The 22,248-nt window shown below is 38.5% G+C and overlaps 1 protein-coding gene across 8 annotated transcripts in view; it reads left to right on the forward strand.

The window, feature by feature from the left end:
• Positions 1-22,248, forward strand: part of Rapgef2 (Rap guanine nucleotide exchange factor 2) — a 299,442-nt gene that overhangs the window by 123,959 nt on the left and 153,235 nt on the right. For 7 of the 8 annotated variants that reach the window (XM_017803518.2, XM_029556717.1, XM_008854327.3 and 4 more), the window contains exon 5: positions 21,990-22,065. In XM_017803518.2, the coding sequence (XP_017659007.1) occupies positions 21,990-22,065 (76 nt within the window). Of the gene's footprint in view, positions 1-11,571; positions 11,698-21,989; positions 22,066-22,248 lie in introns of those variants that run through there. The other variant, XM_029556719.1, reaches the window with a different exon arrangement.

Consider the following 22,248-nt stretch of genomic DNA (forward strand, 5'->3'; position numbering starts at 1 on the left):
TGTGTGAGTTTGTCTATCAGTCGAGTCCTATGGAACAGAGCTGGTCCCTTTACTGTTGTACAGTTGTTATTCTATTGCTAACTCAGTGGTAGATTTTAAGAATTTACTGACCTGTATTGTATTTTACAAAGCATTAGACTTTGTAGGTAAAGTATCATGTTTAACAATAGGTATCAGGAATGAGTGCTTCATGGATTGCTCTTTGAAAAAAAATGAATGCTCCCAAACCTAATTACTGTGAAGGATAGTCTTTCAGCAACTTTTTCTCTTAGGAGAATTGTCTACAAAATGGGTTAGCAAAATGGTAATTAAAATACCATGATTGGGGAGCTGGTGAGATGGCTCAGTGGTTAAGAGCATGGCTACTTTTGTAGAGGACCCAGGTTTGGTTCCCAGTACCCACATGGCAGTTAACAATGGTCCATAATCTGATGCCCTTTTCTGGCCTCCGCAGGCATTACATGTACATGGTACATTTACCTACACCTACATGCAGGCAAAACATCCATAGACATAAAATATAAATTAAAAATTTTAAGTGTATTTATTATTTTATGTGTATGAGAGTATTGCCTGCGTGTGTGTAAGTGCACCCATGTTGTGCAATGCCCATGGAGGTCAGAAGTGAGAGTCCCCTGGAACTGGAGTTATGGATGGTTGTTAGCCATCGTTTGAGTGCTGGGAATTGAACCCTGGCTCCTCTTCAGGAGCATCTAGTGCTCTTACCTGCTGAGCCATCACGCCAGTCCTAAAATTCTTTTTTTAAAAATACCACAATTGCTGTCTGAAACCAAACATTCCCCAAGTTGTCACCTATGTCTCTATAAGTGATTCCACATCTCCATGTTTCATGTTGTCCTGCCCTCTGTCTCCTCTACTCTCCTCTACCTTGCCTTGCACTTCACCTTTCTCTCATTTTGGGAGTCTGAGCAACTGCCTCTAGGGCTGCATGGAGTGTGGATGCAGAACTAATTGGAGGCCCATTTCTTATGTTATCAAAGCTGATAATTTTAAAAAGAAAACTTTCTGGGGGTTGGGGGTCCAGTGGTGCAGGGAGATTCAGTATGAAGAGAGTGGAGGCAGAGCCTTTGGATTGACTGAGGGATGACATGGGGAACCAATGCCAGTGGATTGTTCACACTGGTTCAGAGGGTGGAAGATCAGAACTGAACCATAAAAGAAAATGTCATCTTACCAAGAATCTCACTGTGAAGAGGAGTGGAAAGTACCTGTAGCTAAGAAATTATGAAACCAAGAGGAATATGCTTCTTTGGGGTCAGGGGATGCTTCTGTGCTTGTGTATGTGGTTGGAAGTGGTCCAGGAGAGAGAGGTACAGGGAAGATACAGACAAGAGGAGAGGTATTATCGAGCAGGTGAAGCCTACAAATATTTGTGTGCAGTGTGAGTGCGGGTGGGTGTATTTATTTGCTTTTTAAAGAGTGAAAGTGTTTTACTTGTTTTTCAGGCTTAAAACAATTTTCTCCTACCAACTTTCATCTTTTTAGGCTTGGAGAAGAGGTCAGTTGGGCGTGTTGAGGTTATGTGTTGTGAGTGTATGGGAAAGAGGTTGTGGAAATCACTGGTGTACAAGGGCCACCCCTACCCATGTCTTCATGCGTGCTTTCTCCAGGTCCCTCACTTTCTAGAATCCATGTCTGCAGCACAACAACTGATAGTGTACTTGACTCTGATTTTTGTTCCAACAGTTTTGACAAACTGCTCGCTACCTTTAGAAATTTGAGTCTCCGTTGTGACATCTTCTCCCTCCTTTCCTGCTTCCTCTTTGCCCTTTGTCTCTTCGTCTCCTTCTCTCTCCCCTACACTCCAGAGCTGGAAGTGGTAGTGTATAGGGTAGGGATGTAGCTCAGTGGTAGAGGCTAGTTTAGCATGTCTGAGACCCTGGGTTCAATTCCCAGAACTGCAAAAAAACCAAACGAACAAAATGAAGCAAAGCAAAACAAAAACAAAACCCTCTCATCACTACCTTTTTTCATATGCCATCTGATGCATTAAGGAAACCCCCAAATGTCTTCACTCTCTCCTTAGTACCAACTATAATTTTTTTAAAAAGGAAAAAGCATAGAAGCTTTTTGTCAGTCTTTTATATAATGGGCTTAAAGTGACTTCCCATTGCTAAACTTCAAATCCAGACTACTGATGGGGCAAATGAAAAATAGCCTTCAGCCTCCAGTCTCCTTACACAGTTAGCAGCTGAACCAAACTGAGCACACCCATCCTGTTCTGCCTGGATATCTACCTCACGATACTACTTCCTTGACTCCCACCTGGCCACCTGTGAAAACCACACTGAGGAGTCTACCCTCAGGTTCCTGCCAGGGTGGCTGGCTGATTGTTTATACTAAGCTGTAGGTTTCCCAGAGCATAGGCCAAAGTGCTCAGCTTTTGCTTCCCTGCTGCCTAAAGGAGGACAGTCACTTGTTGAATCCTCTGGATTCAAGATTGTGGCCCTCCCTCCCTCCTTCCTCCTTCTCTTCCTTCCTTGTTGTATCTGAGCCTCAGCTGGCCTAGAACTAGCTTTGTAGACCAGGCTGGTCTCAATCTTACAGAGATCTGAACTGCCTCTGCCTCCCAAGTGCTGAGATTAAAGGCGTGTGCCACCACATCCGTCTCAAGATTGTGTTTCTAATCTGCCCTTCAAAGAACAAAATCACTTAAATGTGATTAATATTCTTTTTAAGAAAAAATAAACTTCAGTGACCTGTGATTTTTGTAATGTTGGAGTTACATAGTAGAAGAACTCTTGGCAAAGGATGAGGTCACAAAGGTAACAAGAGGGCCAGCAAGTTAGCTCAGAGGTAAAGATGCTTTTGAGCAAACCTGACAGCTTGAGTTCAATCCCTGGAAGCCACAGTAGAAGGAGAGAGAAGTCACTCTAGAAAGCTGTGCAATGACCTTTACATGAATGCTGTAGCATGTGTGCATTCATAGTACACAGACTTAACTATACATACAAACATCATCCTCATAAAAATAAAATTTCAAAACCATGAGAATGAAGTAGCAAGATGGAAGTGAGCTTGGGGAAGCTCCTGGGACGTGCTTCTGTTTGCTCTGTGCAGTGTGTCCTGCCAGACATTAGTTCTCCTACTGTGTTACTCACAGTTAGGGTTGCATAAACCCTGGAGGTGGGCAGTTTTTCTCTTGTGTAAGAACTCGGAGGTAGGTCCAGGTGGCAGCTGCTCTTGTGAGATGACCGGCTGCTTTTCTTCTCATGTTGTCACTAGGCCATGGCTTCCATGTACAGAGTCAGGTCACAGCGAAGATGTCACACCTTCAGTTACCACATCCTCACTCAAAGCTGGAAGCAGGACGAAAGGAAGAAAGTCACCCCCCTCTCCCCCAAGGTGGATGTCTAAAGTAGAGTGTAGTCATGGCTCTTCAGGCCCCTTGGGATCTTGGGATATGTAGTCAGTTACTCTGCATGACGTGTGGCTGCTGGAGCAGGCCTTTTTGCATCTGCACCCGCAATTAGATTTCCCCCGTTCTTGGTTGTCTTCATTGCCTTCTCCACTGGGTCACCTGTGCTCAGACCTGGCTCACACTTCTCACCAGCTTAGCCATACTCCCTCAGGTTTTGCATCATCCCTGATTCCTATGTGTCCCGTGTAAAGTTGACTCAAGCGCTGGTAATTCCCAGGGCAGGTGCAGGGTAAAGGTATATGTTAAAAGATTTCAAGAAATTTAAGAAAAGGAAAAAAAAAAAAAAAAAAGAAATGTGAAATGTGAACATAGTTTGAGAACAGATAATTAAGCTGTACTTGATGTATGTACGTTCTATTTTAAATTCAAAATAAGATCCATCTCTATATTAAAGAAGTCAAGTAAAATATATAGATAGAGACTCTGGGATATATTAAAACAACCCCTTTGGGTATTAGTGTATTTGTTGTTGTTGTTATTCTAGTATAAAACACTCCTGAAACACTCAGGCCCTTTCACATTATTTGAACCGTTTTTTCGCCTTAAGTCATATTCTGTGGTGATACCTAAGGCACAGAGCAAAGCAGTTCTCTAGAGAAGGAATTCAATTGCTGGATCAGTTTGGGAATTTGGTTGCTATAACTACAACATCACAGATGTGCAACACGTATAAGTACAGGCTTCTGTGGCACTTTGAATACTGCCATTGGTAGTGTCTTAAAGTAAGTAAGTAGCCTTAAAGAGCAGGACTCTTAGGTCTTTATGCATAGTTGCTGCAGTGCTGTTCATGAGCTGAAGCTTGAGGGTCAGGGAATTGCCATTCTTCACGTATGATATAAATGTGATAATTCATCCCACGATGAATTATATTTATCTTACAGAAAAGAATTATTATATTTCATAAAGTCTTTAAGATCTGACACATGTCAATGAAATACAGAATTTTCTCTTTTAAACATTTGAATTGTGTGTTTGCTACTTGCAGAGGGGTCATAGCTCTTGTTTGTGGCAGTTTATTTTCAGAAGAGGGGTAGAGGGATGATCAGTTACTGTTTTACTTGGATGAGTTCAAGGTATGTCTTAAAATATGTATGCAGCCACAGTCGGTTACTTTCTGAGCTCCTTCGCGTCTGAGCATGGATATAAAGTCATCAGGTAGATCTCAATGGTAATGTTTTTCATATCTACTAATTATCAAGGAAGAAATTTTTATGCTTTGAAGAATTATTTTTTTTATAATTTTTTAATTTATTTTTACACCCACTTCCCAGATAGCAACATCCCATAGCCTCCCTCCCCCCGCTAGAGCCCTTATACTCTGATATCCCTGCTACTGTCTGCTGTGTTGCCGACACCCCCAGCCATTCCCCATACTTGCCCTCAGAAAGTAACCGACTGTGACTAGTAATAATCAGATACATAGAGACTAGAAATGCATGTGCATCTTAGTGTCAATTGTATTAAAAATGAATTTTTCTGTATGAAACTGTGTATTTTAATAGTGAAATGGAGATCTTTTTTAAAGGTTAAAACCTCATTTAATTTTATGTCTTATAGGGTTTATACTGAGTACAATATTGTATAACTGTATTAATTCAACTGTAAACCTAAAAATTTACAGCCAATTTTGAAAGAGATGCATCTTAGCTCTGGAAATTGTTATTGACTATGTCAATGCTGTTGTAATGAAATGCTTCTTCTAATTATATGGTTATTAAATAATTAAAAAAACATTTAAAGAAGAAAAAAATGTATGTAGCAATGCATTTGTTTTTAAGGAAGCAGATATTTTGTAATGGACTTTATAATAGGAAATACCATGAGTTAAAGATTCTGCTAAATTTTATGTAGTTGGAATATCTTTATTAAAATAAAAATTTCCAGTTAATTATAGTTCTGGGACAATGTATTTTATTTTATTATGAATTGAATTATTTATATCTAAAGATACAATTACACTTGACTGTTAAGGTGACTGTAGTATATGCACTTCACTTAATTTTTAATGTATATAAATTATTTAAAGCACTAGATGAAATAAGTGACATGAAGCAGTAGTGTACACACACACGCACACACGCACACACACCACATACCACACACCAAATGCTTTTTTTTTTGTTGTTTATTTCTTTTTTTGAGACAGGGTCTCCCTATAGCCCCAGCTGGCCTGGAACTCACTATGTAGTCCGGGCTGACAACCAGTGCTTTTTTATGTAAGAATTTAAGTATCATATGGGTTTTCCATATGCTTAATATTTGTTATCAATTAGAATACTGAATTGCATGCTCACACTATCAGCACTGTTTCCTTAGCCATTTCTTACTTTTGCTAACACATTTATGACTTTATAGGATTTTACCCTTTTTTTTGCAATTAAATATAAAATGCCATTTCTGGTATTTAGTCCTTATAGAAGCTATTTTTAAAGTTGTACTTTTAAAAATTTTATTTATTATCTTGATTTTGTGTGTATGAGTGTATTGCCTGCATGTGTGTAAATGTACCCATGTCATGCAGTGCCTGCAGAGGTGAGAAGAGGGCATCAGAGCCCCTGGAACTGGAGTTATGGACAGTTGCTAGCCAATATGTGGGTGCTGGGAATTGAACCAGGGTCCTCTGGAAGAGTAGTCTGCTCTTAATTGCTGAGTCATCTCTCCAGCCCCTAAAGTTATATTCTTAATCTAAGTTTTTTGAGTCACATATTCCAGGATAAATTTTATTCTCTTATTGATAATTTACCTTATTTATGTTTTTATAGCTATCAGCTACTTAGTGTGTTAATTTATAATTTCATTAAGATAACTTTGGTGTAATTTATTTGTTCATTTTTTTTGAACAGAGTCTCACTGTACCCCCCTGGCCAACCTGAAACTGGCTATGTAGACCAGGCTGTCCTGTAACTCACAGATTCACCTATCTGCCTCCTAAGTGCTGTGATTAAAGACATGTGCCAAGATGACAAGCCAAACTTTGGTGTATTTAAAAAATATTTTTAGCTAATTTAAAAATAAAACCAATATCAAAATCTCTAAAATACTTTTCTGTGTTTCGTTATTACCATTTTATGTCCCACAAAGGTGAATTTAGGCAACTATTAAGTATACAAATTTAATTGTTTAAAATAGAAAGTCTGATCAAGATTATTCCATTTCATTAGTCTAAGTTATCTGTACGTATCTCAGCATTAAATGTGTCTTTGAAAAAGATGTGCATGAAGCTTCTGTGACTGTTTTCTTGTCACAATTGTGTATATAAGCCTAAAGAAATAACCATAATTTGGAATCTTGAGATGTCTCATTTCAGTTTTCTGCATTGTTACCTGATGTGAATTTACCTTATCTAATTTTAGGAAGCCCAGTTTAAGGGTAGTTGTGATTAAGGTATTTCAGGTTTTATATTCAGTCCTTAGCACATGTAAGTGAATTTTAAAAACCCTTTGTGTACAGTTAATTTGTATGTGAAAACATCATTTTCATTAAAACAGATTCTTTCATTGGTTATCTGTGTCGGTGTAAAGAAATTATAGTCTTGAAACATTACCACTCAAACCCAGAAAGTATGAATTTTAGTTTTTCTAAGAATTTCTGATGGCCATTAATTAGATTAATTATTCCTTGTGTTTTGCAATGAAAATGGCCAAGAGGTGACAAGAGGCAAGATTATGAAAGGTCAGTACAGCCGTTTTCAAACCAGTCTAGGTCATGGACTCATATGGCTTCATATGGGCAAAATACAGAGTTTGGTTTATGACATCTGGATTGGAACTTAGATTTCCTCATTCTGAGTGCTTGTAAGTAGGTGATCTGATTCTGTGAGCCTGGGCAGGTTTTTAAATAGATGTGTCACTAAAGGCAGGTCAGTGGCATGAGAGGATGGGTAGAGCTGAGACCAGAAGTAGGACCTTATATGAGGGTCCTGGAGTGCCTGGTGAAGGGCCCAACCAGCATTTCTGTGAGGATAGAAGTTTCTGGGCCATGTGGGAGAGTAACCTATAAGACCAAGCAATGGAATCCAGTGACTCAGAGTCACAGACAAGGGAGAAGTTAAGAGGTGGTTGTGATACCTTGCACTTGGTTGTCTTTAGAGTAATGGTGTCCTTGAGAGCTCTAGACAAGTGTGGAGGAAATGAGGTGGGTGTTACTGGAGGTAAAAAAGAATACAGTTGATTTTAGGCTTACTGAGTTACATGCAGTAAAAACAGTTGAGAGCTACAGGGGATGAGAGCTTGGGGACTGGTTCACCTGGGTGATACATAGGTCGGTACGGGGAGCATTAACTAAGCAGAGAAAAAGCAAATGGTAAAAAGGAATGGTTAGAGTTCTATAAGAGGGCAGCAGGGCAGGCTTTAACAGTTTTGCTTTACTGTCCATCTCAGTGCAGAGTTACCTTACCGCCCATCTGAGCAGTTTTGCAGTACATTTCAGTGCTTATGTAAAGTGGCTATCAAATTTCCTAGAAGTCATTGAGTTTTGTCATGATGTAGTACTGATCTGTAAAATATTACTTTTTAGTGAAAAGCTTGTTATTTTTATTTTATATGTATGAATGTTTTGCTTGCCTGTGTGTAAGTGAACCTGTGTCATGCACTGTCCATGGAGTCACTGATGGTTTTTGGATGCCATGTGGGTGATGGGAACCAAACCCAGGTCCTCTACAAGAGCAGCCAGTGCTCTTAACCATTGGGTCATCTCTCCAGCCCCCAAATATTAATTTATAAGTAAAGGTTTGGATTGCTTCTGCTTTTTGTCTTCTGACTTCAAAAACTTCATGAACATGTTTTTGTTTGTTCAGTATGTTGTTGTTATTCTTGGGCACTTTTGGATAGAGTTGGTGGTTTACGTGGGGTTTTTTGTTGTATCACATTGTTCTCTATAGTAACTGCAGTGTTTTGCATTCATCATAGCCATTTATGAGATTTCTAGTTGCTTCATGTGGTCTCCAGGTCAACCACTGAGTTATAATACCTGCATGAGAATTTTTTTTTTGGCCTTTTGTTTTTGAAACAGGGTTTCCCTGTAGCCCCAGCTGGCCTGGAACTCACTATGTAGACCATGCTGGCCTCGAACTCACAGAGATCCACCTGCCTCTGCCTCCCAAACGCTGGGACTACAGGCGCGCGCCACCACGCCTGGCTTGAGATTTTTTTTTTCATATTGTTTTGACTATCCATTTAACTTACTCAGTGAAATATTAGTTCAAAACTTTTGCTCATTTTTTTTAAAAAAGAGATTGAGTTATTTATTTGGTTTGTAAGCATTCTCTATATTCCGGATACAATTCCTTTATTAAGTATATTTTACAAAAATATTCTCTCAATCAGTGACCTGCGTTTTTCTTAACAGGTCTTTCTAAAAGCTAAAACTTAAAATTTTTTGTTTTAATTGCATTTTGTTTCTTACTTTCCACCATGTAGGGTCCAAAGGATTGAACTCAGGTCTACAGGCTTGACAGCAAACAACTTTAAGCACTGAACCATATTGCTTATTCCTGGCCCCAAAGTGAAAGCTTTTAATATGCCTGCCCTCTGCCTCCCGAGTGCTGGTATTAAAGGCATGGGCACCACACTTGATCTGGCATTTAATTTTAATTGAAAGCTGTTTTTTGCCCAAATTTTCATTTGTACTTTGTACTTTTGGTATCCTGTTTAAGAAATCTTCTCTTAACTTTGTAAGATTTTCTTAATGTTTTTCTCCTAGAAATTTAATGGTATTAACTCTTTCCTTTATGCCTTAGATCTGTCTGGATTTTTTGTTTGTTTTGTTTTGTTTTTGAGACAGGGTCTCACTATGTAGCACTAGCTGTCCTGGAACTCACTATGTAGACCAGACTGGCCTCAAACTCAGAGATCAACCTGCCTTTGCCTTCTGAGTGCTGGGATTAAAGGCATGCCACCATGCCACAGTTGATTTTTCTGTGTGGTATGAGGTAAAGGCTGAGTCTTACTGTTTTTGCATATGGAATGCAGTAGTTTAAGGAAAATTCATTGAAAATAATATTTAAAATTTTTTGTGAATGTGCAAGATGTGTATGTATGTGGGCATGTGTGCCATGATATATGCATATGGTGGTCAGAGGATAACTTTGTGGAGTTGGTTCACTCCTTCTTCCTTTACATGGGTTCATGGATATCAAACTCAGGTCACCAGATTCACAGGGCAAGCACCGTTACTGACTGAGCCATCTCACTGGCCCACAAAGAATAATTTTTAATTCTTACAATTACCTTGACATGTTTAAAAAAACACTGAATTATTTGTAAAAAATATTTACATAAAATATTTAACTGTGAAAACACTTGACCAAATCTGCAGTCTTCTGTTTTTTTTTTTTTAACTAGTATTGCACAGTCTTTATTTGTGTAATCCAATCTAATGGTACTTTTGTGATAAATATCAGCTTTGTTAGAGTCATTTCTCTATCTTTGTTCTTGCATATATATTTAAGACCAGCCAGCCCATTAGTGTCAAGAATGCTTGTTAGGATTTGATTGGAATTGCTGGGTCTGGTTAAACATCAGCTTTCTAGACTGAGCATGGTGGTTCTCTTTATTTAAGGTTTTTAGAATTTTCCTTTAGAATCGTAAATCTTTTGCTCTCTCTCTTTCTCTCTCTCTGTATATATATATATATATATATATATATATATATATGTCACATTCTGTATTAATTTTATTAACTTTTAAAAAAATAATAAATTACAGGATTTTGCCACTTGAATCTCTTAAGAGAATCTCTGAAGGGGATTAAACAGTGTCAGTGCTGCTTTTTGGTAGAAGATGAAGAAATAGTCAATTTTCCTGTAATACATGCATGATTAATGAGAAAAGTTCTCATTTCACTCAGCTGAATTAATAAACAAGTCAACATTTTATTACTTGCTAACTTTGTAGTAAGGTATATGTGTATGTGAATTTTTTCTTTCCTTATTTGAAAAAAAAATGTATTATTTTTATTCCAAGAAGTGTAGACGTGTTGGTCAAGTGACCAAAAGTTTTGTTTAGCTTCTGTCTCACAAAGACATGACTAGCATTTTAACTTCTGAAAAACGCTAGATTTGGAGGTGCCAGGTGTCTGTGGCAGTGCTTCGATGTCATTCATATGTGTTTGAAGAAGATCAGATGTTGGGTTACCATTCTGGAGATGAAATTAGGATCTTAGTGTTTTATGGACAGTTTGAAGCATTCATCAAGTCATCTGCCCTTTTTAAAATTAATGAGTTAGTTGGGATTATTTGGTTATTTCTTAATAATATAATTGTTCATTTTGTTTCTTCAGTGAATTTTATAAATATCTGGTTGTTTGCAGATATTAGAGCTGAGCTTCTTTCTTTGTTCCATTCTGTGTGCTCAGCTTTGCACAGTGGAATGGTGAACACTTAACAAAGACATTTTGGTAAGGGCATGTGTCTACATGCTGGAAGGAAAATCTGCTATGGACCATAACTTTTATAGAACCTATCAGCTGCCATCTGTGCCAAAGCACTGTGATCAGCAAGATCTGTTTGTGTCACTGTGTAGACTGACAGCAGATCTATTTAGCTGAGCTGTCTCGAGGACATAGACACTACCAAAGTGTTGTCCTCACCACTGTCTAGGCTGGAGTAGGTGGTGACAAGAGAGAATCCGCTCTGTACACCCCAATACAGCTGAGATGAGAGCATATTTTATCTCTGGAAGGGGAAAAGCAATAGCAAAACAGCCTCCTCCAACTTTTCCATCTGTGATGATTTAAATTTATGCTAGTCTTTACCACGCTAATCCCTCAGGCCAGTATACAATTCAGCATCTTTTCGGTGGAGAGCAACTAGTTCTTAAGACAGCTTTAATAAATTTTAATAACAAAATTGCAGCTGCAAGCTCATGCAAGCATTTGACCTTGAAGACACACAGGAGAACAGGCATTGCTGATTTCCCTACTTGCCCATGACTTACAAGAGTAGATAATGAATTAATAGAAATTGATAAAGAGTGTCTGTCAGGCAGCTGCTGAGGTCATGAGACTGGTATGCAGAAAGAGTGCCCATGCAACATGCCTGATACATAATGCAGCCTGGAGAGGTGGGTGGGTCATGGAAGCAGGAAGTGATCCGGCAGAAGGAATGTTGGCTGTGTTAGAGCCAGGAGCCCCAGGCGCATGGGCTCCCCAGGAGCAGACAGGGAAACGGGAGCGCCGGCTGCTGCAGAGACCGGCTTCCATAGAAGGTGGCAGCACTGTGGCTGTCCTGCTGCTCCAGAGACATGAAGACAGTGCAGGTTGGATTTTGAGAAAGTGTGAACAGTACAAATATCAAATATTTACCACTTCACTTGTTAAACAGACAAGCTAGGGAGGGACAAAGTGGGGGTGGGATGTGGGGGGAAGCACAGTCACCAGGCCTTCTTTGTCATTGTGTGTGTGTGTGTGTGTGTGTGTGTGTGTGTGTGTGTGTGTATCTTTATAAGTAAAGGTTAAATGCGGGACTTGCAGCTCAGAGGGTCAGAGCGCTGCTAATGTGTGCGTGGCGGTGATTGTTTATTATTTCTGAATAAGTCTTAGAAGATATTTAGAGAGGCTTGTGTGTCTAGTTTTCTAAATACTTACAGAATATTGGCCAGTTATTCTTTTGACACTTTGTTATTTATACCCATACATGTAATTTGTGTTACTTGATGTAGGTTTTCATTTTAAGTTGCTTTTAATTTTTGAGTGAAGCTAAAATATTTAAGAAGATTAAGTATATATTTATGGCAAGTTTTTTAGCCTACTCTGCTGAGCATTCTACTGATTTTGAGAATGAACTGATGGCTTTGGCAGGTACGCAGGTGTTTTTCCTACTTGCTACAATGCTGTGTAAAGACAATGGTATGTGACTTTTTCTTTGAAGTTACCAATGCGCAAATTGATACTGGTTTAGGACACTCAGTTATTTAAATTTTAGTCAATTACTTAAATTTTTAAGGAGAAAAAATTTAATAACATCATTTTCTAGAAATGGAGGCACAAGAAAGAGCTGTCTTGGAGTATCATGGTTTTCATTGCTTGGTAAATTGGAATTACTGATCAGTAGCATCTCAGACTGTTGTGTGCTCTCTTGCTGGTCATATACCCTGATGTGAATAAGTTTACATTCCGGTACTGAGAAATTGCATTCCACCAAGCAGTTCTGAGCAGCTCTGACGTACAACAAACAAGAATGCGGAGGCCTTTATAAAGGGCAAGGTTAGGGACACTGATAGAGGAAGCTTCTGTGCCCATCTGCCTTTTCCAGAACACAAACACTGGTAGAAAGTGCTCCTGACTGTAGTTGGGAGAAAATGTGCTCACAGAAGTTTAGGATTGCTTGCTTAGCACTTCTTCTGTCTCCTGTCCAGGGTTTCCTTACCTATGGAGCTTTACAAAAACTAGGTATGACTTCTCTTCTCACACGTTTGTGTTTTCAGGGTATGAATTTGAGAGACTTTAGTAGACTACTACAGTTTTTCTCTCTGACACTGTGTGAAGACTTAGATTAGCAATTTTTGGTTTCTGTATTTTGAGTGCTATAAAAATATTTAGCTTAGTTTATTTTACCTTAAACCAAGTTAATTTGTAATTCTTTTAAATTGTTTTGTACAAAAACTGTAAGTGGCATGGAAGCGTGGGCTGTTTGGTTTTCCTCTGCTGCCAGTTGCCTCTTGATCTTTGTTCATGCGTTTATATGTTTTTGTTTTTATATGGCAGAGAGATAACCAACAGTTTGACAGTGTGGAGCTGCGTATGTTTTAGCTGTCCTCTTGTGGTTGTTTAAGATTTGGAGGACTTTCTGGAAGTACATTGAAATTGAAGAGTTGAAAGTTAAGCTCTGCAGTGTGTTTAAACAGAACACCTTAGAAGGATTTAAAACAAACTACAGTGATTAAACTTTCACAAACATTCTTACAAACTTGCATACTGTACTTTTTCTACCCCACAGTTCGTCTTCCAACTAGAGCTGCTTGTCAAAGGCTGGTGTCTAGGATGTGGAAGGGCCAACAGGTTTTTGAATGTTAAAGCCAAGTTCCATCAGTAACTTATCTGCATCTTCCTTTAGAAAGACAATGCTTTGTATGTGTGTTTGTGTACTAATCTTTGTGCCTTACACACAGGTACACACAGCAACTGCAAATACTATAAGACTGAGATGATTTCAAAGTATTTTAATTCAAACTTAAAAAAAAAAAAGCCTTTGTGTCTTTAATCCAAAGAGGCAGAATCCTGCTAGTTAAGTTGTTGCAGTAGGCTGAGGAGACTTGGTCTATACAGATTTGACATTTGATTCTTTTTTTTTTTAAATTTTTATTATTTTTATTTTATGCGTATGTGTGTATTCCCTGTATGTAGGTAAGTGCACCCATGTTGTGCAATGCCCGCAGAGGTCAGAAGAGGCTGTGGGATCCCCTGGGACTGGAGTTACGGACAGTTGTTAGCTGCCATGTGGGTGCTGGGATTTGAACCCGGGTCTTCTGCCAGAACAGTGTTCTTAACCCCTGAGCCATCTCTCCAGCCCCATAACATTTGCTTCTTTGGCTATTATAGTCTGACCCTAATGCTCTTGATGCTGCTGTTTAATCTTGCTGAATTTGAATTGCTCTGAGAGTTACAAATGCCAGTGGGCCTTGCCTTTGAGATTCACCGCTCAGTGGAATTCAGTTCTGACTGTCTTTGGATGGCAGCTGTTGGTTTACTTATCTTCTGTTGACTATAAACTACACAAAAATAGGTTCTATATTTTGTGAATTTTTTTGTAAACTGTATTATACTGGCTTATGTTGATAATATTGATTCTGTATTTGTGGTGCTTGTCCAGTGAACATGTGTAGTAACATGATACTTTATATGTAAGAAATAACATCTGAGAGATTCTTAAATATTTGGTCATGGACAAAGAAAATGATTAACGCAGAGTTAAAGAAAAACAGTGTAATTGTTGCTTCAGACACAGCTTTAAATACTAGTTAACATGTTTCTTGTCTCTCCATTTCTTCCTGCTTCAGAAGCTCAATCACCTCAAATTAATTAAGCGGTAGAAAGGGGATGCCTTATGGCTTTTAAATGGTGTGGTTAGTCATCAAACAGCTCCAAGTATTTGGGGGTGGGGGGGGCTCTTGTGGAACTCAGGTCTTCCCTGTGATACGCCAGTTCTCTGCCACCCCCTAGCCCTTGGTTGCTTGTTCAGAGTTCTTGCTTTTTCTTATTTAAGCCCTAAATTTTTGTAAAGAAACCCAAAGTCTCAAATAGAAATAACTGAAGTCCCCCCAAACCCCTGGTAATCTCTTACCAACTTTCTTTCTCTAAGAATTTGCCTATTCTAGATGTGTGATCTAAGTGGATTTATAGATTTGGGTTTTGGGGACTGCCTTGCTCCCTTAGTGTTTTCAAGATTCATGTATATTTCAAGATTCATCTGTGTGTCAATTCTTTGGTCCTTTTATGCCTGAATAATATTCCATTTTAAGCTGGGTATGGTGTCATGCTGAAGGCAGGTAGATCTTGAATTTGAGGCTAGCCTAGACTATGGAGCCAAATTGTCTCCCCCGAACTCCCCAAGTCTATTTTATATGTAGCCTGCACTCTTGGTTTGGTGGGTAGTACAGTTGTTTCCGCATGTTGTGGCCATTGTGAATTATGTTGCAGTGAACTCTGGTGTTCACATTGGAGTTCCCGTTTTCGGTTCATTTGGACAGGAACTGTCTTGTTTGGTGTCTTTTTGAGGCAGTGCCAAACTTTCCCTTCATTGCTGTACCATTTTACACATCCCACAGTAATGTACAAATGCACAGTTTTCCAGTTTCTTCCTTTTCTTTTGTTAAATTATAGCATCTTAATAGTCATACATACTTCTGGCATGAAATAGGATGTTACTGTGGTTTTAATTTGCTTTAACCTAATGACTAAGTGTGTTGAGTAACTTTTCATGTATATCTTTTGGGGAAATGTCGGTTTAAATTCTTTGTGTGAGTGCGTGCATGCATGTGTGTGTGTGTGTGTGTGTGTGTGTGTGTGTGTGTTGCACATGCAGTGCGGGAGAGCGATTGTACGAGTGTGTGTGTGTGTGTGTGTGTGTGTATGTGTGTGTGGGTGTGTGTGTGTGTGTGTGTGTGTGTGTTGTGCATGCAGTGCTGTAGAGCGATTGTGTGAGTGTGTGTGTGTGTGTGTGTGTGTGTGTGTGTGTGTGTGTGTGTGTGTGTTGCACATGCAGTGCTGGAGAGCGATTGGACCCAGGCCCTCAGCCATGCAGGCAGAGCTTCAGGTTGGTCTTGTACTCACACCTGCCACCAAGACCAACGTTTCTGTTGCAGTTTCAAGTTGGATTGACTTTGTTGTTCAATTTTGAAGTTCTGATAGTAAATCCTTACTGGATAAATAATTGGCACGTGTTTTCTTCCACTCTGTGGGCAGGCAGGCAGATTCTTGATGATTCTTTTTCATGTATGTATTTTAGTTTTGATGAAATCCCACTTTGTATTGTTTCTTTTGCTGGTCATGCTTTAAGTGTGTTTATGAATTTATTGCTGAATCCAACTTAGTGAACTCTGTTTTTTCCTAGAGTGTTATGGTTTTGGCTCCTGTATTTAGAGTTGGTTTTTGTGCGTAGTGTGAGGGAGAGGCCCAGCTTCATCACTTTCCATGTGGTAATCCTGGCATCTCAGCAGTATTTGTTGGCACACTAGTCAGAAATCAGTTGGCCATTAATACATGGGCTTATTTCTGGACTGACAATTTTATTCTTTTGACCTAAATGTCTACCTTTATGCCAGTGTCACAGTCCTTTGGTTGCTGTGGCTCAGAAGCGTGCTCTTTGTTCTTTTTCAAGATTATTTTGGATAATTAGGGCTCTATAAAACTCCACATGAACTTGAGGATCCAACTTTTCTCTTACAGGAGAAAGTCTGTTGTGCTTTTTGTAGGGATTGTGCTGATTCTCTAGGTAACTGGATTTGTGTGTGTGTGTGTGTGTGTGTGTGTGTGCACGCGTGCGCACTTTCTGAGACTGGGTCTCCCTTTATAGCTCAGGTTGCCTTGAAATCTGGATCCTCCTTTCTCTGCTTTCCAGGTTCTGGTTACAGGCATGTGCCACACACACCTGGTTTGTTGACCACTTTATTTGACCTGATAGAAGTAACAGCAGAAAGGAATAGTACACTTGATAAGATTCATTCTGTACTTCTGGCCCCACTGATCATCATAGTTCGGAGATGATGTAGACACATCTTGTGGAATTATCTGTACTTATTTTGGTTTTCCTTTCACTTCTCAAAGATTGTGTATTTAAGCTATCGAAAATAGTCTTTGATTGAATAATTAAAAAATTTTCTTAAGTCGTTATTTTAGAAACTTAACTGATAGCAAATTTCAATATTCATTCACCCACTCATTCGTTCGTTCGTTCGTTCATTCGTTCGTTCGTTCATTCATTCATCGTCTCACTATGTAGCCCTCACTGGTCTGGGACTCACTATGTAGTCCAGGCAGTTCTTGAACTCAGGAGATCTGCTTGCCTCTACGTCCCTGAGTACTGAGATTACAGGCATCTACTACCGTGGCTGGTCCAAATCTCAATTTCTAATAAAACGGAATGAATGTTTCTTTGGACTTTAGAAAGTTCCTTATATTCCTTTAATTTTTTTGTTTGTTTGTTTTTGTGGGAAACACTTCAGTTCTGTGTTTTTCCACTTGGAAGGCCTTCTAAGATAATATCCTGGAATACATTTTTATGGTTTTCCACAAGGGAATGTGTAGTATTTATTGTTTTTCAATTCCTTTTTGTTATACCCATTGTTGTAAGATTTGTTTTATCACTTTATTGTATAATGTTTAACCCTGCTAGCCTTCAGAAACTTCTAGTTTTCATTTGTAACCTAAAGAAAGATTTTATTTTTAACTTTGTATATGTGTTTATGTTTTGGGGGGAGGTATGTGCACATGAGTATGGTTGCTTGCAGAGGCCAGAGCTCTGGAGCTGGAGTTACAGGCAGTTGTGTGCCTGCCCAGTGTCAGTGCTGGAAAGTGAACTTACGTCATCTGCAAGAAGAGTATATACTCTTAACTACTAAGCCATCTCTCCTGTCCTACATTTGTGATGTTGAGTGATGGAAATTTATTATTTAACATAATAGTAGCCAGATTTTTATTTTGCATTTTTACTGCGATGAAGGATGGTATATGTGTACCACAGCATCTGTCTAGAGGTCAGAGGACAACTTGTGGGTGTCTGTTCTCTCCTTTCCACAATGTGGGTTCTGTGGCTTGAACTCAGGTTGTCAGGCGTGGCAGCAGGCACCTTTAACTTGCTGAGCCACCTCACCAGACCGTGATCAATTTTTATATGAAACCTTTCATTGTACATATTAGATTCTCTACTATGTTCTGTTACTTAAAACTTTGTAAAATGGCTTGTACTTGGTTCTTAGGAGTTTTGGTTCTTTTCCTGTCTTAAAATGTAAACCTTCATCTTTTTTTTTACTAAATCATTTAAAATGTCTAAGAGATTGGCTCCCTGGGGGACTGAGCCTCTTCCAGGTGTCTATTTGACTTTTGTTAAAAAAAAAAAAAAAAAAAAAACCTAGTTTTTTAGAAAAGGATTTTTCAGAATATTTTTTATAGAACTTGATTAAATAATTTTTAAAACTGGGTACATAATTAGTAATTATGTACTTTTATGTATGTATATGTATATATATATATATTTTAAGAATCAGGAGAAACAAGTGTTCTGTGGACTTAATGACTTTCTAGCTGATCCCTCCCTCTCTCCTTCCTTCATTGTCTCCACCCCACTCCCTTTCTCCTAGTAAACAAAGAGTGCTCAGAGACCCTGTCTTAAAGGTTCAGGTCTAACTGTGCATTCATGACTTACACTTTGGCTCCTCTGAGGCTTTCTCCTTCTGGGTTTCAGGCTATGATTTCTTTGTGTGTGTGTGTGTGTGTGTGTGTGTGTGTGTGTGTGTGTGTGTGTATACATACATATGTACATCTGGTGTCTGCACTTGTAATTGTAGGTGTGTGTGTACATGTATGAAGCCAGAAGTGAGTGCTGGGTGTTTTCCCTGATCAATATCCACCTTATTTTCTGAGACAGGCTTTCTGGCCAGCCAGCTCCGAAGATCTGTCTGACTCGGTTGTAGACTCATAGCCATAGTTACAGGCTTTTAGATGGGCGCTAGGGATCCTAATGTAGGTGCTTTTGCTTGCAGCAGGCACTCTTATCAACTAAACCATCTCCTCCGCTAAGCTGGCTATGTTTGATAAAAAGATTCTGCTTGCTCATATGTGTTCTGGGGTTGCTGGCCTCTACCATTCACCATATTCAAGAAGTTAATCTGGTGAAGAATTCTAGTTTCCCCTGTTGACAGCTTCTAGAGGACCTGGGCAGAATTCGTCAGGTTCTACTGCAGCTGCCTTCCTACAGACTCCCATGGGATATTTTTTACAGCACATTTTATGGAATGTGAACTTTGCATCCCCAGAGTAACAGTGTTAATGCAACTCAAAGTATGGCTTCCTAGCCACAGAGTTCTGTAAACTAAGTCCTTGTTGGTAAGAGAATTTGCAGCTTAAATTCTGAAGTGGGAAGTTCGTACAATAACTCTGCGTACGAGAAATGACCATGTGGCCTGCTGATGTTGGTATTGCCACCTTTAGTTGCTAAAGTTCATAAATACCTCGGTTGTAGCAGGTTTTTCTTTTTTCCCAAAGGATTACAGGACCATTGTATATATTACAGATATTTATGTTTCTTTATTGCATTATATTTGAAAAAAGAGCCAATCCTTGTGTTTATAAAATTGTTTAGATCCATGATGGAATAAAATATGACAAATGAGAATCTCACAAGTGTTGGCGATGAAACCCAGGACGCATACTTGCTAATTACACTTTTGACATTGGCCTGACAGCAACCCCATTCATACAGTCTGATATTTTGATGTTACATCATTTGGTAATGTCTTAAATATAAATATATATATACATATATATGTATATTTTACCTAGTCATGTAATAAGATCAAAAGAAAGGTAGTGTGAAACCTATTTTACTAACACATCAGAATTGTTTTCAGTTAATTGTATTATATCATGAAATGTAAACTTTCATTGTAAAAAATTAAATTGCAGCTAGGGAGACTAAAACACCAGAAACAATATTTTATGTGTATTTGGAAGAATTACAGAATTTGGTTGAATTTAATAGTTAAAAAACTAACACTTAAAAGTTAAGGCCATTTTAATTGTACAAGAAATAATATAGCTAAGAGAATAGATTTATTGAATTTTTCTCAGCAGAGATTCCCCCCCCTCCCTTTTTCTTTTCATGTTTATGTGTATGCATATTCACGTATAAGTCCATGGGATACATGGGCACATGTGTGCTCCTGTGTGTCAAAGCCAGAGGCTGATGTCAAGAACTTCCTCGATCACTCTTCCACCACATTCTTTGAGGCGAAGATCTCTCAGTCAAACCCAGAGCTCTTTTTCAGCTAGTCTCTTATCCAGCTTGCTCCAGGGAATCCCCTGACTCTACCCTCCAAAGCTGGACTACATGGGCCACCACACCTACCCAGCATTTGCTATAGGTTCTGGGATGTGAATTCTGGTCCTCTTGTTAGATCATCTGCTAAGTCATCTCTCTGGCCTATTGGCAGAATTTTTTCTACTTTGTAAGACATGCTATAATATGTATGATTGAGTATGTATATCTGAATGTGTGTTTAACTGTACTCATGTTCTGGTTTAGATTTTCATAAAGCAGCTTTTAAGCTTAATTGATGGCCTATTCTTAATTGATAACCCTACATAAATGAATAAAATTCAACATATAAAGTGATTAAAGTAACCCCTAGAGAGCACAAATAGAACCAAATTTTGGCTTTCCTATTTTGTTCCTCTTGGTTTTCACAACTTGGTTCCTAGCATATGAAACTCTGTGTGTATTACTGTGATACAAAGGGCCTTATAAAAGGAACAAGAATTTCCATAGAGAGTCACTCAAAATGCCTGATTCACTTAATGGAAAATGGTGCTCAATAAAATTATTTGGAAGAATTTTTTTTTTCCTCACAGCGTAAATTTTTAAAATTGTGGTGTATGCACAGTGGAGTTTTATTGAGCCATAAAGAAGAATAAAATTCTGTTGTCATTTGCAGAAAAATGGATGGAACTGGAGATCACATTAAGTGGGAAAACCAAACTTAGAAAGACAAATGTTAAATGTTTCTCTCTCATATACAGAATCTAGATCAGAGGGAGGGCAGAGTCTTGAAGGATTTCTTACTGTGCACATCTTAGATTACTTTAAATTTAGGGAAGTACAGTCCTGAGTTGACATCTTTTCCTTAAGACATTTAATATAAATTGATTTGAAAATTTAGACAATAAATATACTTCCTACATGTTCTAGTCTGCCTTCTATTGGTGTGACAAAACACTCTGACCAATACCAACTTGGGGAGGAAAGGGTTTATTCAGCTTACTTCTCCTGGGTCACAGTTCATCAAGGAGCCCAAGGTAGGAACTCAGGGCCGGAACCTGGAGGAGGTAGGAGTTGAAGCACAGGCCATGGAGGAATGCTGCTTACTGGATTGTTCCCCTGGCCAGTGCTCAGCCTGCTTTCTTATACAACACAGGCCCACCTGCCCAGGGGTGGCACCACCCACAGTGGGCTGGGCCTTCCCACATCACTCAATAATCAAGAAGATGCCCCACAGACATGGCCACAGGCCAGTCCTATGGAGACAATTCACCAATTGAGGCACTTTCTACCCATGTGTGTCAAGTCGACACTAACACATTGTTTCTGGTGTTTTATTCTACCTAGCTGCAATTTAAGTTTACAATGAAAAGTTTACATTTCATGATATAATACAGTTAACTGTACCCAGGACACTACATAAAAGTAATGTTTAATCTGAGCGTGTTAAATTAGAAAAGAGGATAATTACAATATATATTTTCTGAACATTTTTAAAAAATTTTTCTTTATTATTTTTATTTTATGTGTATGTGTGTATTGCCTGCATGTAGGTAAGTTCACCCATGTCATGCAACACCCGCAGAAGTCAGAAGAGGCTGTCGGATCCCCTGGGACTAGGGTTACGGACAGTTGTTAGCTGCCATGTGGGTGCTGGGATTTGAACCGGGGTCTTCTGCAAGAACAACCAGTGTTCTTAATTGCTGAGCCATCTCTCCAGCCCCTTTCTGATTTTATAGTTTACAGTTAAAGTATTCTTTATTTCTATTGGAATATTTTAAAACTTCACCTGAGAATGATTTTAAAGTCTAACACAAAATATGTTTCTAACCAATTCTTCTTTATTTATACTGTTAATTTGAAAACAGCGTTTTCCAGAAAAGCACAGCTGATTGAAACATAGGAATTTGAATATTTTGTTGTCATTCTGTGTTATAATGACTAAAGACATCTTAAGTGTATAGTTTTGTAATGAAATTTTTTTTATTATTTCAAGATTGGCTTAAATTCATAATTCATGTTTCTTAATCTCTGAACCTGTTCCCAGCTGACTTTTTTTTTTTTTTAAACCCTTTCTAGTTTTGGCAAGCGTTCTGCAGGAAGCTTTAGGCGTGGCTGTGAGTGCATTGTGTTAGAGCCTTCTGAAATGATTGTGGTAAGAATATTTCTCTGAGGACTTCTTATTTTCCTTAAGTATTTTTATGAAAAAAATTCTTTCACAAACTACTTATAAGTATTATATTTTTATAACAAATTTACTTGATAATTATGAATTTGAGTATGAGCATAATCATAATATTATATTACAGAACTCCATTAAATGTAAGAGATAGAAAAG

Source organism: Nannospalax galili, unplaced genomic scaffold (genome assembly GCF_000622305.1).
Source record: "Nannospalax galili isolate Female #2095 unplaced genomic scaffold, S.galili_v1.0 scaffold305, whole genome shotgun sequence".
In the NCBI taxonomy this organism is placed as follows: domain Eukaryota; kingdom Metazoa; phylum Chordata; class Mammalia; order Rodentia; family Spalacidae; genus Nannospalax; species Nannospalax galili.